General features: G+C 40.6%; 2 protein-coding genes across 4 annotated transcripts; one reads left to right on the forward strand and one right to left on the reverse strand.

Moving 5' to 3' along the window:
• Positions 1 to 540: 540 nt before the first annotated feature.
• On the forward strand, positions 541 to 11,514 carry LOC310852466 (uncharacterized protein). Of its 3 annotated transcripts, none has more exons than XM_083756050.1 (7): positions 541 to 604; positions 4,062 to 4,313; positions 6,425 to 6,484; positions 8,299 to 8,436; positions 9,006 to 9,152; positions 10,090 to 10,150; positions 11,224 to 11,514. In XM_083756050.1, exons 2-7 carry the CDS (start codon positions 4,149 to 4,151, stop codon positions 11,325 to 11,327), a joined length of 675 nt encoding a protein of 224 aa, XP_083612176.1. In that variant the 5' UTR covers positions 541 to 604; positions 4,062 to 4,148; the 3' UTR covers positions 11,328 to 11,514. The 3 variants fall into 3 exon arrangements, with proteins under 3 accessions (XP_083612176.1, XP_083612174.1, XP_083612175.1); XM_083756048.1 differs by lacking the exon at positions 541 to 604 and adding an exon at positions 1,359 to 1,515; XM_083756049.1 differs by lacking the exon at positions 541 to 604 and adding an exon at positions 1,369 to 1,519.
• Positions 11,515 to 12,109: 595 nt separating this feature from the next.
• On the reverse strand, positions 12,110 to 17,871 carry RAB33B (RAB33B, member RAS oncogene family). The gene is made up of 2 exons (XM_083756046.1): positions 17,289 to 17,871; positions 12,110 to 15,980 (listed from the first exon to the last, which is right to left on the reverse strand). Exons 1-2 carry the CDS (start codon positions 17,532 to 17,534, stop codon positions 15,540 to 15,542), a joined length of 687 nt encoding a protein of 228 aa, XP_083612172.1. The 5' UTR covers positions 17,535 to 17,871; the 3' UTR covers positions 12,110 to 15,539.
• Between the last annotated feature and the right edge of the window lie 485 nt (positions 17,872 to 18,356).

Below are 18,356 nucleotides of genomic sequence, written 5' to 3' on the forward strand. Positions count from 1 at the left end.
AACTAGCATCCTTATTCAATGCACCAGAACAAAAACATTGCCATTGATGTGAAGTCACTTAGTTGCAAATAAGGCAGATTTGGTATGGTTCAAGCAGCTGCTCCTTTTTGACTCATGGATTTTGGAGATCTTCTTAATGGGCCAGCATGGTTGCTTTTTGCCCCTTTTTTTTGGGGGGGGGGGGTTCGTAGGTTTTTTCCCCCTGTGTTTGGCCATAAGGGCAGAAGTACACAATTGTGTTATTTTGCCCCTCTAGCAGGGCCTCTAATTGGTCCATTTTATCTTGACTTTCTGGTGGCCAGAGCATTCCTTAATAGCCAGCCAACAAGTGGGCTTCTGCTGCTGGGGACGGGGGGGGGGGGGGCAAAGGTCTGCAACTGCCACCCACCTGAGAAGGGTGAGCGGCCATTTTAAACTCTCTCCTCCCCTCCCCCCAGCCCACCCTTTCATTTAAATCCATGCAAAATAGCACTTGGTTATTTCTGGTTGATTCTGAACAGACAAACTGAGAAAGAAATAGTTAACAAAACATCTCTCCTGGTTCATCTTGACCCATAAGGCATGCACATGAGTAATGTAACTGTTTACTGAAGAAATCTCTCAGGTAACAGAGATAAACAGGCTCTTCTCTCTTTACCAGTTATGTTTATATGGCCCATCCAGTATATCTGAAGGAGCATCTCCACCCCTATCATTCTACCTGGACACTGAGGTCCAGTGCCAAGGGCCTTCTGGTGGTTCCTTCATTGCAAGAAGTCAAGTTACAGGGAACTAGGCATAGGGCCTTCTCGGTAGTGGCGCCTTCCCTGTGGAACACCCTCCCACTAGATGTCAAAGAGAACAACAACTACCAGACCTTTAGAAGACATCTGAAGGCAGCCCTGTTTAGGGAAGCTTTTAATGTTTGATGCATTACAGTATTTTAATATTTTGTTGGAAGCTGCCCAGAGTGGCTGGGGAAACCCAGCCAGATGGGTGGGGTATTAATAAATTATTATTATTATTATTATTATTATTATTATTATTATTATTATTATTATTATTCCATCCCATCTCTCATTTATCTTCAATAGTTAGAGATGAGGCTGAAATATGAAGCAAAAGGGTGTGGCTATGGTAACCTAGGTCTATATAAACTGACACAAAATTATAAGAATATAAGAATTTACTATCTAGCAGGGTAAGCCCTGCTTAACACAACACACACACACACACAGCGGTTAAAAGCCATCTTTGGGGAACTTCCCAAGTGCCCTCCATCAACCTAGGTTGTTTGAGGAGCCAGTACTTCCACAGGGCGGCACATGAGGAGTTAAATCATGCAGCGGGGAGGCAACAAGGAAGGTTGTCACCTGCAGAGGGTTGGGCTGGTTGAGACAACAGAGGGGTGGGGCAGGCTGCAGTGAGAACTGCATGGGGCTTTCAAAGCAGAGCCAGCCCCTGGGTGACTCATCCCCACCCCAGCGCACCTGTCTAGGGGTCTCTCATAAAGAGGAAGAGGTAAAGCTGGCTGAGGTAAGTAAGTGCCTTTCTCTTCTACTCTGGGATTGCGTATGTTTTGCTTTCCTTCCTCTGTGGTTGCCCTGAGGTGCAAACTGCTCAACTCTCCTCTTTCTCAAACTTCCTCTTCATTGCCCGAGGGAGGGAGGGAGGGAGGGAGGGAGCTGAGGTTAGGCAGCCAGGTGCTTCCCAAAGAGAGCAAACCCGCTTTGATAAATTGCCCTTCCTGTGCACCTGAAATTGAAGTGCTCCTTCCCTCTTCTCATCTACTTCTCCTGCATGAAGTGTTTAAAGTCCACTGACTTTCCCCCTCCTTTTGCAATCACACACAGAACTCTTAGAGTATTCCACTTCCCATGTTCCATAACAAGTAACTCTGCGGCTGTAGACTCTGAAATATCTAAACACTTTAAAAACAAAAAACAAAAAATAGAAGGATTGCTCACAAACTTAGCTTTCAATAGTGGTGGTGGGGACTTCTGTAAGAAAGATCAGCAATAACAGTGTCTCCTATTATGCAACACACAATTCATCCTTCGAGTGTGGAGCTTGGAGCTGCCCTTTCTCGTGGCAAGTTTCACATCCCAGTGCCAAAACAACAGTCTTGTGGCAACTTGGAGACTAATGCATATATTATGGTACAAGCTTTTGCAGACCTAAGTCCACTTCATCAGATGCATGAAGTGTTCTCCTAAATTGGCAGGAATAGGTATAATTTTTATATACGTGTATGGTGGAGGAGGGAAAACTGTAAGACAGGTTAAAATGGGAAATGAAATGGCAAAAAATACACACTATGACAAGATTAATGCTGGAAACATATATAAAATGGTTAGATACAAAGCAGTCCTTATGACAAGTTAGTTGTGCTATATATAATGTTTGCTTTAATTGACACTTGAAGGAGAAGAATAGCCCATTATTTCAATTCAAGCCACATGTGGGGAAATTGGACTTCTTGGTCAATTAGGTAATACTCAAGGTGCCAGAAGGCTCTTGTGTTTCCTGCAACAGACTAACAGATATTTCTATTGCCAGTAGCTCACTTGTATGGGGCAGGAGCAGGAAGAGAAGTACAGCTGCTTTGCTTTCCTTAGATCAAATACTATTCCTCAAAATTGATAATGGCACTGCACTTCCCAGAGTGGCAGTGGTGCCCTTGGGACAAGACTTTATCTCACTGCACCACTGCTGCGTGGTGAGAAGTGTTGGTGCAAGGAAAAAATACATATATGTGAATGGAGAATTGCTGGATGCCAAGATAAAGTTTAGGGCAAATACTCTTTGGTGAGAGAACCCCAGCAGATTTAAAATAACAAAATATGCTGCTAAGTAAAACGTGGAAATATAGACTGTTAAACCTTTAAAATAGGTGATTGGGAGTTCTAAAACACCCCTCTTCTCCTAGCATAGAAAACTACCACATGTTTGGTAAGTTAAAATGGTTTACTTACAAACTCTCCAAAGGTCAGATTCATGTGCTTTTCCATACAGCATTTAGAAAAGGTTGCACAGGCAGTAAAACTTGGCTTAGTTGCAGTGGTGAAAGTTCCTAAATTATTAATATGTGAATATGAGTGTCTTGAAAGAGCCATGCGGCTGAGCGGGACCAGCGCAAGCTCTTCACATAGTGAGTTTCTCAAGTAGACTGCAGGGAAACAAAAGTTTGATTACCTAGTCGCTTCTAAGGTGAGCTAAGCCCTCCACGCATTAATTAGACTTAAGCATGTCAGTTATATGAGATTGGTTATCCCACAAAAAAGTATCAAGGATATGGCTACAGTGTCTGGGTTTGTTGGGATAGGAGAGCTCTGGAGGGTGTCCTCATAATATTTAGCTTATTTACAAGCTAAAAGCAAAGCAGAAATGAAGGCAAACAGGTCTCTTTCATAGCATTATCCATTATCTTACACCAAATCTCCCAAGAGAGTCTGTACTTCAAGATTCTTCAGCCACCTCACAGTGCTCTCTGACCTTTCAGCTGCAAATCTGTTTCCAGCCATTCTCTAGAGCAAAACTCTGGTGGAAGGCTCAAACACACAGCAAGCACAGAACTATTTCTTCTTGACAGTCTTGTGTCTGCAGATTCTCTCATTCTTGAAAGCTCTAATGTATTTTCCTGGTGATATCTATTGCATATAATGGAAGTGTGAAGATAAGGAAGAAATCTGTATTATTTGGAATTTTGTTTGCTTGTGTCTTTTGTTATTTGGAAACATGGGCACAAATGAACGATTTGAAATTTGCATCAGTATATTTTAAACCTGAAAGTTCCATGTTTTCTATATTGATATCAAATATAGGGATCTCCTAAAGATATAAATATGTCTTTGTTTTTTAAAAAATGCCACCATCCCAGACCATTTAAGTTTTTGTTTTTGTTTTCTAAATACATATTTACTGGATAAAGTTGTCCAGCGCTCTCCATATGCAGAGAATCCAAAGCTTAATGCGTCTGGATATTGGAAGATTGTCCATACTATTAATGGAATGGCATGTGAACAATTCGTCAGATGATGCTTGTTGAAGTGCTTATGAGTTTTCTTGCATCTTCTGTTCAGGAAAAGCCACAAGGGCAGCCTTCTCTTGAACAACCTCCGTGCTTCTTCCCAGTTTGAACAGACGTGGCAATTGGTGGATTAGCTGAAATGGATCGCTACAGATATTTCATCTTCAATCAGAAAAGTATGGTTCTGTTGGGGCTCCTCCAGATAGCTTGTGCTACAGTTTGTATCATAGGTGGATTAATCGATGGTGCTTTCAGAAGGGACTCGGCACTGAGCAAATCTAGGATACCCATCTGGGCTGGAGTGGTAAGCTATATAAATTCTACCCCCCACCCCTTTTTATTAACAATGTATAAACTATAAAGCTATAAAATCAAACTTCAATTGAAATGCCTGCTGCAATAAAAAAAAGTATTCAGTAGATGTCGGAAGTACAGCAGGGAGGGTTGTACAATTTGGTATAATACAGGGAATTTGTTCACTGTTCTAGAGAACTTGTGGTTCTATATTCCACAAGCCAGCAGATCTCCCTGCTCTGCTGGACAGTGTGGTGGGGCTTTGCCCAGCTGCTGGGAGACCCCTGTTGCTGAGAAGAAGCCCTTAAAGAGTCCTTCCCCCATTGCAGGGGTGACAGCAGGGCATTTCGTCTCAGGTGCTGAAACACCTTGGGCCGTCCCTGAGTGCTGGCCTAGTTGCTTTGTGGTAAGAGCCTAGAGCAGGCTTCAGATGTTTTGAGACTACAAGTCCTATCATCCCCGACCACTGCTCCTGCTAGCTAGGGATCATGGGAGTTGTAGGCAAAAAACACCTGGAAGGCTGAGGTTGAGGAAGCCTAGCCTAGAGGGCAAGTGTGACTGCAGCTGCCTTTGATTTCTGACTTGCATCTCCTTAATTTGGAAGTGGGGGAGCTGAGGATCAGGTTCACAGAAGGAATGCTCTGGACTAGTCTGGGTGAGAGAGGAATGAGGACTTTTATTTCTCCTGGGAAACATAGGAGAATTTAATGTTTTTTGGAGGTAAATTAACTGGAAGGGGGAATTGATTTATGGTGTTTGCACTTCATATGGCTTGTGGTCTTAGGCTAGTTGCTTATCTCCATCTTCTCCAGCGCTCCATTTCCAGCTGCGGCCAGTCAAATGCCAATGGGAAGTTTTTTCTGTTTATGTATTTAAACTATTTCTACCTGTTCTTCAGTGCCAAGGCAATCCCTAAGCAGGTTACATTAAAACCAAGAGAAATCCAAATCAACAGTGTAGGAGATGCCTCCAAAACTCTGGACAAATAAGTGATTTTTCACCTGGGGTTGAAAACTCAAATTGTGAGTTAGAAGAAATTCCATAATTATGGGGCTGATAACAAGAAGGCCCTGTCTTACATTGTTGCCTGCAGAAAATTATGAGGGCAACATGTTTGTTTTCCACATTTGATATTCAGAAATATATTGCTTTTGAACATGGAGATATCATTTATCTAGTAAAGTTGAAAGAAGGGGGCATCCACAGGTGAAGCTGGTGTTTATAGTGGGTGGGGCTAATTGGGAGAGTGGATGATACTTGTAGGACCCCTGCTTTACTTCAGGAGGGGAGAACAGGACTGAGAAAAGTGAATGATTTCTGGGAGAAAATTGCACTGCAGAAGCTGAACTGTTCTGATTCTACTAGCTGATTGTAGTAATTACAAACACTATTTGGGGGTGGTACATGGGAGCTGTGGTGGTGATGCTACAAGCAAGAAGCAGTTGGGACTGTTAGTAGTGACTTCGAATAATTTAGTGGCAGCATTTTACTACGGTACAATCACTTTGCTGAAAGAATTTTTTTTTTTACTTTTTCTTTTCTTGGGTCCCAAGCTAATGTTAGAAATGCAATGGGTGAATGTATGATTTACACTTTGAGTGTTTCACATACCCAACTCCTTGCCCTTGCCTAGTGATCTGATAGCCATCGATTACATTACTATCCTCATGTGTCAATCACATTTTCACCTGTATAAGAAAAAGCATCTGGTGAAATTGACCAAGAATCTTGAGCCCACGTTTAACAGCCAGCTGAACAATTACGTTCCCTCTCTGGTGTCAAAATGACCTTCTCTGAAATCGTGCCTAAAGGAAAGATGTTTACTTATTATGGAATAAACCACGTTCAGCCTTTGTGCTTCATAGATCTGCTGGTTGTTGATCGGGAGCTGGTGTCTTAGAAACCACTTGCCAACCAGTGTATTTATATTTATACACTGCTTAACTACAATTATATCTAAGTGGTTTACAAGGATGTAACAAGTAAAAATCAGTTAAAACTATAAAATAAAACCTCTAGTTTGTTTTCATCTTCCTGAAGTTAATGTTTTTTCACTTCTTTTTATATGCTAAAGTTGGGCATTCCACCCCAACTTAATCCCCTTTACCTTTTGTTTTGTAGTTTATGGCTATTCCTGGAATTATGGCTTTGTTTTCTTCACTGAGAAAGAATCCTGTTTTGGTATGTTTCTATTGTATTTTGTTTAAAGTGGATGGGGACAAATCATACAGCCGGCTTTCTATAAGTAATAAATACATACACCTTTTATTTACATAACTTTTACTTCACGTCTGAGGGGCAGATGGGGCTCGTCAACGTGGGAAGGTAGCCCATCTAGGAGAAGAAAAACTCTGATCCTAAATGTCCGCTGCCTTGCAGGGTATATTTGGGAAAAGAAAAGGCTAAAGAGTAAACCCTAAAAAAACTGGAGTGAAGTCCCTAAGATGGTTGGATGGCATTGTATGACTCCTTCCAGCAACTCCTGCAGCCAAGCTGGTGCCAAACATATTGCTTTCCTTTCCTTTGGGACCACGTCAACAAGGCCGAGATGGAGGTTCTTATCATATGGGTAGCCCAGGACCCCCTTACACACTGCCCAGGCTTACACCCCTGGGAGTTCACTTTGGTTCTGCACGGTGGTTTGATTTCACCCCCCGAAGGCACACTCCATTGTCCGAGACAGATGGATGCCAACAAAAAGCAACAACAAACTTTAATCTCTGCCCTGAAGTGTTTGGAGCTATACATCATAGGCTACAATTAAAGTGATCATACATGTATGATTTTGGGGTTTGGAGTTTAAAATCCACAACAGATTAAAGGTCTCAAGGAGAACCACTTCAACAGCAGTTCAAAATTTCTTCAGTCTGTCTCTAAATTCATAACTCATTCTCTCTGTGTTGCTCCAAATGGCTGGATTGCAGTAACACATTACAGTTGAAAGGTAAGAATATGCATGTTTTAGAATACACGGCACAAATTTTATCTATACATATGTAAAATTTTTATTTATGTTAAAGGGGAGGGAATAAAATTCCTAACTACCTTTTCCACCTTTGGCCTTCAATACCCTTTACATAGCAAGCACAATGGTTTTGGGAGGCATGTTTTTAAACACCCATAATTGGAGTTCATAGACATGGTTGTTTAAAAGTTCCATGCACATCATCCATACTTTGAGCATTAACTGACCTTGGGTGATGAGTGTAATGGCTGAAGTAGAAATGGGTCTTAGTTAAGCCTAAAACCTGCTGGGAAAACACAGCAGCTGACCATCTTTTTTCTGCTGCAACTGGTCACCATCACCTTCTCAAATCTAGACTAGATGGTAATGTCAAATTGTGTGATTTTGTGTGATTCCTGGAGGGGTCCTTTGCTCACTCAGAAGCGGAACAGAGCAGACCAGCAGCTGGGTCAGCCAATCTCTTTCTAATGAATGCAGCAAAACATTCCCCACTTAACTTATTTTGATCCACTATGCTGCTTTCCTAGAAAATCTGAATGGTTTCTACCTATCTGGTTTCTTGGCTGCCTTGGTAACATCCCTTCTGTTGATTGCCCAAATCCACAGGTATCTTTGCTCAGTACTTTTTGTTCAAATGTATTCTTTCTGGCCGCTTTATTGCTTCTAAGAAAGTCTCATACATTTAAATGGATCTTGCTTCCAAGAAAGGCATGTGTGGGAATGGGCTTAAAACAGCAAACACCTGCACACACTCCCTAAAAACACAGGATGAAATATAACACAGTTAAGTACTGTATGTTGATTTCCATTTACAGTATTTAATTAGGAAAGGAAAGGTTTGATTTTCACTGATTCATACCCACATTTCGGAAATTGTATTGTGAATGCATGTTCCCCCAAAGACTCTGGAAAATAAATTACTGTTGTGTACAAAGATTGCATAAGAGGCATATGGGGAACTATTTTTCATCCTTTGACTTGAAGCCCAAATTTAACTCTGGTCTTCTCTACCCCTATACCTTTTGTACAGGTGAATGCAATGATAATTGCTTCTGTATTTTCCTGCTTCGTCACTCTACTTGTAATCATCTATACGTCTATAACATTAGAGTATGGTGAAAAATATGAAGGGTTTGACGATGTGTCCTCTTATCATCACCCAACCGTTGTAAGTATCAAACTATCCAGTTCTTGCCCTTTTGAATACATTGCACACAGTTTAGGAGCGAGAGAGTAACTAGCACACCCAAAGGTCTGTCACTCACATCAGTTAGGGCAGAAGATGGTGCAGGAAAATCTCTCTGTGTGTTTCTTTACTGAACAAGGTCCAGGCTGGCAAAGCAGAGGCAAAATCATTGGATTGCTCAACTGCCCCCTTCTTGGTCCTGAAATGCCTTTTATGGCAGGTATTGTTGGGAATTCCATAGTAAAGGATGCCTCCCACAGGCACTGGGGGCAGATCAGGGTTTGGTCTGCCTTATATATATTACTTTCATTTTATCCACCCAATTTGAGGATATTAATTGACACCATCAGTTTGTATATATGTATAAATCATATATGTGGTTCCTCAACTATTTATCAATTACTATTTATTGTTGTTTTTCACTTGTCATTCCTTTTCATGTAAAATAATTAAAATATAAAAAAGAGAATTTCCAGGTGTTTTAAAAAACAATACCCACACCACTTCTAAGGTTGGATAAAGGGTGTGTGTGCTCATTTTCTGTGTTGCAGGCATTTGTGCTTGGTAAACTTGTAGAAGGAGCCAACATCACACTACTGATTGCATCGCTTTTCAGTGCTTTTATTGTGCTGATTATTGCTTATTTGAGTTGCCGAAGTCTTCCATGTTGTTCATGCTATGACAGTGTCACTGGACTTGTAAGTAGCAACATTGCCATTAAAAATGGTGGGTTTACTTGTCTTGTACTGGGAAGGAAAGCCTTTTGGGATTCTGTAAAAACATTTTTGGACAGTTTGATATGACGTTGCCGTATTTCCTTAACCCGCCCCCCTTCAACTAGTTAAGCCCAAAATGCACACAAAACTAATTTTTTGAATTGTCATTTGGGAAAAAAATGATTTGTGGGCATCTCATATTATAGCACTGTATACACTAAGCAGCTATGAACCTCATCAGTGCTTTGATGGTAAGTAACTGTCATCCTTATATAAGCTTCTGTGCACTTCCTAAGGAGTGGGGTATAAACTGTATATAACTGCCCCTTCTGCATGTTTTTCTTGACAGGTGTGTGCATGAAATGTTTTTTACTAGGTTCACAGTTCTATGGGTGGTATTCAGCTAAGTTTAATTCCGAGTAGATCCTTTGAAATTAATGAACTTGACTAAATAAGTTCCGTTAATTTCAGTCAGTGTACCCTGAGTGAATACCACCCCTTGTGTTTAAGATTTGCCAATTATGTAGCATTTACCACTTCTAAGGATGACCTCTCATTGTTTGATAACTGCCATATTTATGCATCTCTTAGATATGTCTGTTCAGCTTATCAGGTTTATTAAATGTAAATGGTTTGAAATAAATATCTTAATTATGATGATGGTAGCTGCAAAAAAATTAAAAAATACTTTTGTAAAGGAAAATACGGTAAACTGTCTTGGGCATTATACGATGAATAGCTTCTTTTTCTTGAACTGCAGAACTTTTTATTTTTAGTCTTGTTCATTATTATACCATTGCAATTACTTTTGGTAACCAAATTACAAAATGAAACCGTGTTTGTCTCGAAGACTGCACATTCTAAGATCAGTGCTATTCTCAGGTGAACCTATTTAGCAATCTCATGCTTTCATTCTTAGGAACGGCTAGAATCTAATGAAGACCAGCTACAAATTGCGGAATTAGTTTGCATTCCATCTGGTATGTAGGTGTTCTCACTGTTTTACTTGAAAATTAATTTCGGATTTACTAAATATGTAAGTCAAATAATGAATATGTAAGGAAGACATTTGGGCTATATAAATATTATTTAAAATCATCGTAATAATTAGAAGCCATTTCCATAAAAGCAATCTAACTACAATTACAAAAACTAGGCAGTAGTGGTTAAAAATAAAATCCAGGACATTACTTTACTGCTGGTTTTAGTTTAATTTGTTCTTATTAATTTTGAACTGTAAAACCCAACATAGCTCTTTTAATCAATAGTGGGGTAGAACAGAAAAAATTAAAAGATAATAAAGCCCTGGTAATATTCCTTGGAAGACAGAAAAATATGTCTCATTGGTGCCCATAATAATAGATATTGATGGTGGACCAAGGCCAGGCCTCTGAAGCCAATGTTCCATCCTGGGCAGATTTCTGAGAGTGTAGGCTGTCCTTCAAATAAAGCCCTACATTGTCTAGGGCTACGTTAAGTGTCAAAACCAGTCCTTTAAATGGGGCCCAGAAACGAATTGGCAGATAATGCAATTGGTAAAATATGGGTACAGTGGTGCCCCACAAGACGAAAAACCCGCTAGACGAAAGGGTTTTCCGTTTTTTGATGCGCTTCGCAAGACGAATTTGCCCATGGGCTTGCTTCGCAAAACGAAAATGTCTTGCGAGTCTTGCGATTTTTTTCGCTCCCCCCCTTTTTCTAAGCCGCTAATAGCCTTTTAGCCGCTAAGCCGCTAATAGCCGCTAATAGCGCTAAGCCGCTAATAGGGTTGCTTCGCAAGACGAAAAAACCGCTAGACGAAGAGACTCGCGGAACGGATTATTTTCGTCTTGCGAGGCACCACTGTATTAGGTGTTCCCAATGCCTGATCCCTGCAAGAATCTGGGCGGCTACCTTCTGCACCAGTGGAAGTTTCTAAACCATTTTCAAAGGCAGCCCCATGTACAACCAGTGTATTACAATAGTCTAGTCTGCATGTAACTAGCACATGTAATCAAGGCAAAGTTTGCTTTCTGCAGCTACATATGCTCACTGTGTGTGTTTTCTATTCTAGGTCAAGTGGATACAATTTTTAATTCTCCTGTAAAACTTTCAGATTTAGATATGGAAGCTGATGATGATGTGCCCAAACCACCTCCGTATATCAGGATGACTTAAATATAAATTCTAGGAGAATAAGTTTTTTTAAAAGCTCTTTATAACTTAAGAACGTTACTGAGACGTTTGTACAATTCTTAAAAGTTAAGAAATGACTGACCACTCTGAAGAGATCCTCAGAATTTCAAGACTGGTGACCTATTTTCTGTACAGTTAATAAACTTAATTCTATTTTCATAAATTTTAATTTAGCCCCATGGTGTTTATTTGACTTCTGCTGTGCAATAGAATCTTCAATAATAGCAAGCATTCTTTGAACCAGAAAAATTGTCATGGGCAAATGAGTCTTCCAAATGCAAATTTGCTTGTTCAAATGAGAATGGTGTGCAAAAATCATAAGATTCCGTGTGATAACTGGTTTCACTGCTAGCACAGAAAGCAAAGAGTGGGCAGCTAAATACTGTGAATATTAGCCAATGCACTCTACTCCAATGATTTCACCAATGTCCCCTGTTAGAATTTATGGATTGTGTTTTGTATGGAATTAGTATTTCATTAAAGAGGCATCAGCTTTCATATCATATGCTCCATCTGGCCTAAACTAAAGAAATCAATTTGAACATATCCCATCTTGCCCATTGGTTCTCTTCCACAGATTCATTTTTTAAAGACAAATACACATATAACTCCAGAAATAAAACACTTTTTTAATAGCCATAGGTGTAGCTGCCTGAGGCAAGCAAGAATCTTTCAGGACATGGAAGCTTCACAACACTCATAACAATGTGAATGTTTCTAACTGACAGGCAATTACAGTGGGGAAAAATGAGACAAAAGCAGAATTTTACTTGCTAGCATTTATTAGTTTAAGACAGTGGCACGTACTTGTGGTAATTTAAATAAATCTTTCCTTTTGCTTTTAGAAAGAACAATTGACATTTTGTAGGTAAAGCATTATTAAATGGGGAAGATTTTGGATTGACAACACTCTGTTTAAGATACTATCAACGTAACTGGTGCTGATAAGATGACAATGCTCAATGTTATTTTGCAGTAATAAGATAGGACAATTCTATACTATACTATAGCAGTTTAAACAGTTTCAAAATAACCATTTCATCAGTATTTATGGGTGAAATCCAACATTAGTTACCAGACCTATCCTGGGAGCAATACAGGGATGTTGTCCTATATGTTGTGTCCACATGATTTATTCTTCAACACCCTCTTCCTTCTGATTAGAGAACCCTGGTTTTTATTTTTTACTTTCTTTAGGATATGATGTAATGCACACATTATAATTACATTTGCATTAAAAGCTATCTTTTACTAAAATGTGTTAAGAAAATAAAGTAAACAGGTGAGTCCTCTAAAGAGGAGTGTAAACTATATTTGAGAAATATTTTAGAAATATACATTTATTCGTATTAAATAAATGGTTTCTAGAAAGTGCGTAAACCAAAAGTAAAGACACAAAACAGAGTAAAAAGAACTTCCCTTTTTCAAGTGTTGTAGAAAAACTGAACAAGAAAAACCCTGTCACTTCTGGTTATAAGCAAAATAATAATAATCCTATATAAACTTGGACACAATCCTCTCACACATTTGGCCCACAATGCAAGTGGATTGTGTTCCTTGCATTTTACTGATTAAGGTGCAATCAATAGATTTTCCTAAACATAAAAGCTAGTGTTTTATACTTCACTATGCTAATGTACAACAGAATAGCACCTAGTATTTGGCAATTACAATTACAGTAATTGTACTAATATGTCTGCCTTCAATAACATTACAGTAAAGGTTAAAACTTAGTAAGACATTTAATAAGCAGCACACAGTAGATATAAGCAAATTGGATTTGGAATATTAAGTAAATTGTTCTTTAAGTGTTAGCCTATAATACTGATACTCCATTCTCTTAGAATAATATGTAACGGTATCTTGAATTTCATTGCTTTCCCTTTTTATGTAACCAAAAGTTATATGTAAGCTACCACAAAATGTGAAATGTAGGACACATGTGAAATAAATGAAGAATGAGGATCAAAAAGGTTACAATATGGTACTGAACAACAGAGTTAAGATTAACTCCTACACAAGGTTCACTTATACTAAGGTTTGTAATGCTTACTTCCGAAACAGCCATTGTGGTAGCCTCCAGATGTTTTGGACTACAAGTACCACCATCCCTGTTCACTGGTCAAGCTGACTGGGAATGATGGCAGTTGTAATCCACAACATCTAGAGGGCACCATGTTGTCTCCTGCTGTCCTAGTTGATTAACATTGATTGATTTGTAAAATATTTGTTTTTAATACTTAAAAAACACCAGGTGGCAGCCACTGCTAACAGGATTCTAATAACATGTTACTGTTAGCGACTTGAGCTTTCCAAGTGGAGGGAAGAGCAAGAGTACAAAGATTAAATGTAATTAAAATCAATCCCCATTATCTGTCATTCACACAAATAACGTATGCCATTTTCTACAGAACTGTTTTATCCCTTCCTCAATATTTGCAGCTTTAATATTTTATTAGTCAATAAAAGCTCAAATTCCTTTCTTTAATGGGTGATGGTCCTAATTAGCAACAATAGATATACAAGGCTGGAGCTATATTTGTGCAAGGAGATGAAGAAAGGCACCAGGATTTCTCCACTTGCCAATTACTCAGGACTGGAAGGCTTGTGCCAGTAGTGCATGTTACACAATGAACACAGGAAAGCCCACCTATCCCTTACACCTTTAGCTCGAGCTGCCCAGAGGTGGAGGGCAGTTGTTATAGCAGAAATGTCTACGCAAAATCATCAAGCAAGAAATCTTGTAAGTTCAGCTCTAAACACTTTATAGATAAGACACTCTGTGCTGCAAATAGATTTGAAGATACCTCTTAACTGTTACTAAAAACAAGCTGCTAATACTACTTATGGAAAACAGCCACTTTCATTCATATTTTATGTATTTATTTTTGATACTATGAGATGATATAGACCGCCCCTTCCATATGTTCATAGCTAAGGCACACAAGTAGTTTTTTTTTTTTACAAATTGTAGATTCTGAAGTTCAGTTGCTCCTACTTTATGCTATTTCAAAAGCAAAACTTAGTGAGTCAACCACACAAAATAGCATATGATTTTCCCTATATTATTTGCAGTCTACATTTGATTTCACTGTTTGTTTTTAGTAGGATAAACCATGCATTCCTAAGACTTTTACCTTGGCCATTTGCTTCATAGTATTCCATTGGGGTAGTAAAAATACCCAAATCAACTCTCACGTTTTGGCATTTTGTATGTTGTGTAGGTTATAACCACTGCTAATAATGAAAGTCAAACAATACACCTTAAGTTACATCATAATGTTATGAATATAAATGATACATTTTTAGAATTTTGTTAGAGCTTTTTAAAAAGTTACAGTATTTAGGGAGAATCTGAACTACAAGATCTGGCGTTCCTATTGATGGCTTCACCTCCAGAGCAATGCCACAATTGAGTGGATACTTTCTGATCTCTTGTGGTTACATCAGAAATAAACAATCCACTACAGCTTCAGTTTTCAATGCAATTTCCAATGTCCCATGAGATTCACATGATTTCATTTTATTGTGCAAAAGATAACCCTGGATATTTTTCCAATGTCATTTCTGTCTCACATATAAAGAAGAATACAAAACTATGAGGGCCATCAAACATAACTTTACACAGAAAGTAAACTCCGTAGAGCTTCACTTGCTTTCATAATTAACTAACCTGGAGTTTAGGTAAAGTAATGAGATGAAGGCAAGAGGTGACTTAACACTTGTGCTCAAGTCGAGTCTTCATTCCATTGCATGATTAAGACATATGATAGAAGTACAATTCACAAATCAATTTACAACATTATCTAAAAGTAATTCACTTAAAATTATCAAGTCATACTACTCTTTGGGTTTCTATAGAACCGTGATCTGCTCAAATTGAATGCTAAAGGCATCAGTGATTTGACCTAACCTACACATTTCTATTTTAGTGGAGAAAAGATCTCAGAACTAAGCTACTTCAATGGGACCAGAGTCAAGCTTCACAAATCTAACTTCCATAAATCTTCAGTAATTTAGATGATACAGTTAACAAAGTGCAGAGATAAGAGTGGCACACATCCAGATGTGAGGACATACAATAAAGTGCCCAGCAGATTCAATGTAATTTCTACTAAACTGGAACATTACCAACACCATATTCTCAAAGCACTGGCAAACAGACCAAAGTGATGACTACAAAAATACTGTGAGCTAACACCAACATGGCATGGCAGGTTTTACTGCAGGTTCTAGGTGAATTGTGTTATCAGGTAGCTGACTAAGCATGAGTGGCTTGTGACTCTTGAGCTTATGAGCCAGGGTCATAAATATGGCTTCCACATGATCATTGTCATTAGGGTTTTTAGCAGATGTTTCAAACAGTGGCATGCTATGAGTGTCAGCAAATTTCTGAGCCATGTCCGTAGGGACCTGAATTGCACTTCTCAGATCACATTTATTTCCAACCAAAATCCGGGGTATATCATTGGTGAGCAAGTGTTGTTTGCATTCCTCGATCCACAGTGGCAAACTATGGAAACTGGCAATATTTGTCATATCATATACAAAAACGACTGCGTGTACATTCCTGTAATAGTGCTGTACCATGCTCTTCCTGAATCGCTCCTGCCCTGCTGTATCCCAGAGCTGAATCTAGATGTACCAAGAAGGGGAGAGAAACAAGAAAAAAAAATGATTTCACTCATGCTGGTGGAAAGACATAATTTCAAATTTAACTCAACAGTACTTTTATATTGCTATGATTTCTGTTCATGAGGGTCTTTGAGGTCAGTGGTTTTATATCTCAGCAACAGCAACAAAACATAAATGAAAACTTTTGCTGTGAAGCTTCCTGCAAACACCTTTTTATACATCAGCTTTTCAAAAACAGTTATACTAAATATTAGTAATTGTGTGTCTTTTACTGTAGATGAAGGTATTGCAGGAATTAAGAGCTTGCCAATAAATTCACATTGTGAGATGAGAATTAAGTTTAATTAGGATCTATGTGATTTAAAAATCAGCATGCTTACATTTCAATTAAAAAGCAGAGGTGTCATTGCTTAACATACTGTACATGTATAAGGATGACACAACTTTCCATTTAAGCACTAGATGGTAACAAGGAATTCCATGCAGCTGGTTGCATGGAAGCTCTACCTCTCTGTACCCAGCATAGAAACCACATGTTGCTAGAGGTGGGATGGAGAATTCTGCAAGGCCCTAGCAAACTAGCGTTATGTGTTTGCAAACTTTTGTGATATTATTTAAACACTGGGATAAAGAGATGCAATAGGCCACAGGTTTGACTAAATATAAGCACATCTTCAAAACTGTGTGATGTTAATACATGTTCAGCACTCAGCACATGAACAACAGTTAGTTAGACCAAGGGGCTCAGAGGTGCAACTAACAGAATATTTACAGGTGCAACTATAGGGCTCAGCGATGAAGCTCGGGGTGGGGGTGGGGGCTTCCTCAAGTTACTGTACTCAGATTGTTGCAAACACAAATCTTGATTCAGGGGAAGCAGCTGAGATACAAGTATAACAAACGACCTCCATATTTTTGGCCGTTTGTCAGCTCCACACAGCATGGATGAGCAACAGGACTAGAGTTGCCCACTCCTGTCCTGCCAGGTGGCCTGGTGTAAAAGAGGTAATAGATCATAGAGTCAGAAAGGACCACGAGGGTCATCTAGTCCAACCCGTGGCAATGCAGACATCTTTCACCACCTGCACCTATAACAGTATTGCAGCAGAGGAAATCTCAGCAGACGTCGCTTGCCGAGGCAAAGCACCTGCCTTTTCTGCACACACCTGTTAAAGGAGCAGCAGCAGCAGCCCTGGACTCCCTGCTCCTTTGCATCTACTACGCGCCAGCTGCAAGGCAGCCGGCAGAACAGCCCCTGAGCCTGGCAGGGGAAAAGCAGCCCGAGGAGGCGACTTCGGCTTTCCGCACCTTGATGCGCTCCCCGTCGATGTCGACGGCGCGTTCTCGGAAATCCACCCCGATGGTGGCCTCGGTGCGCTCCGGGAAGCGGCCCGCGCAAAAGCGGAAAGTGAGGCACGTTTTGCCCACGTTCGAGTCCCCGATGACGATGATCTTGAAGATGCGGGAGCGCGCGGGGGGCAACGTCCCCGGCCCCGCGTAGCTGCTCGACAGGCTCAGCTCCAGCGACGACTCCACCTCGGCCGCCGCCGCCATCGCCTCCGGGCCCGCGAAGGCGCCTTCCCCTGCGCCGAGTCACTCGCGGCTTAGTCGCTCAGGCCCAACCTGGCGGAGGGATTCACGTCGCGGCGGAGAGACGAAAAAGGCCCGCGCGCCCCCGTCGCTCGCTCGCGCGTGCCCATTTCCCCCCTCCCTGACAAGCCGCTTCGCTTCCGCACCTGAGGGCGGCGGCTGCCGCTTCACGCGTGTTAAGCCACGTAGGAGGAACAGCTCCGCCCCTTTCGCGGCATAGGCCGGGCCTGAAGGCGAAGAAAGGCGAGGCCGTGGAAAGGGGCGTTTCCAGTCGCCTCAGCGGGGGGAAACAGGGACGACGGGAACACGAAAGCTCGCGAGAAGTGGGATGTTATGGACGCGGCTTTAAATGGCGGGTTGGGGGCGGCAGCGGCCATCTGGCTGTCATTGTTGCCAGCGCTAAGCTTGTGCCAGTCTCCTCAGTACAAGAGCGCTTCACACCCCTGGCTGTCTCTTTCTCTCGTCCCCAAATATACAAGCGGGAGTCACCCGGCGAGACTGATGGGCAGAAAGTTCCCAGAAAAGCCAATTCCCCCCCACAGACCAAGCTTTAAAACTTGCAGCGCCTCTGGCATTAGCTGTGGGGAAAGCCATGAACATCAGCTTCCGGCTGGGCACTGGACCAACAGGGCTCTTCCTAGCCAAGATCTGTTGCTCCCACAACTGATGGAAAAGGGTGAAAAAGTAGACCACGCTCTTGCGCCTTTAAACAGCTGGGTAGATAGAAGAGTTAATTTCGGTACTGGTAGGAAGCTGCCAAAAAGGAAACTTCAGGTCAAACTGCTG

This window comes from Podarcis gaigeae (assembly GCF_964106915.1).
Source record: "Podarcis gaigeae genome assembly, chromosome: 9".
NCBI lineage: Eukaryota > Metazoa > Chordata > Lepidosauria > Squamata > Lacertidae > Podarcis > Podarcis gaigeae.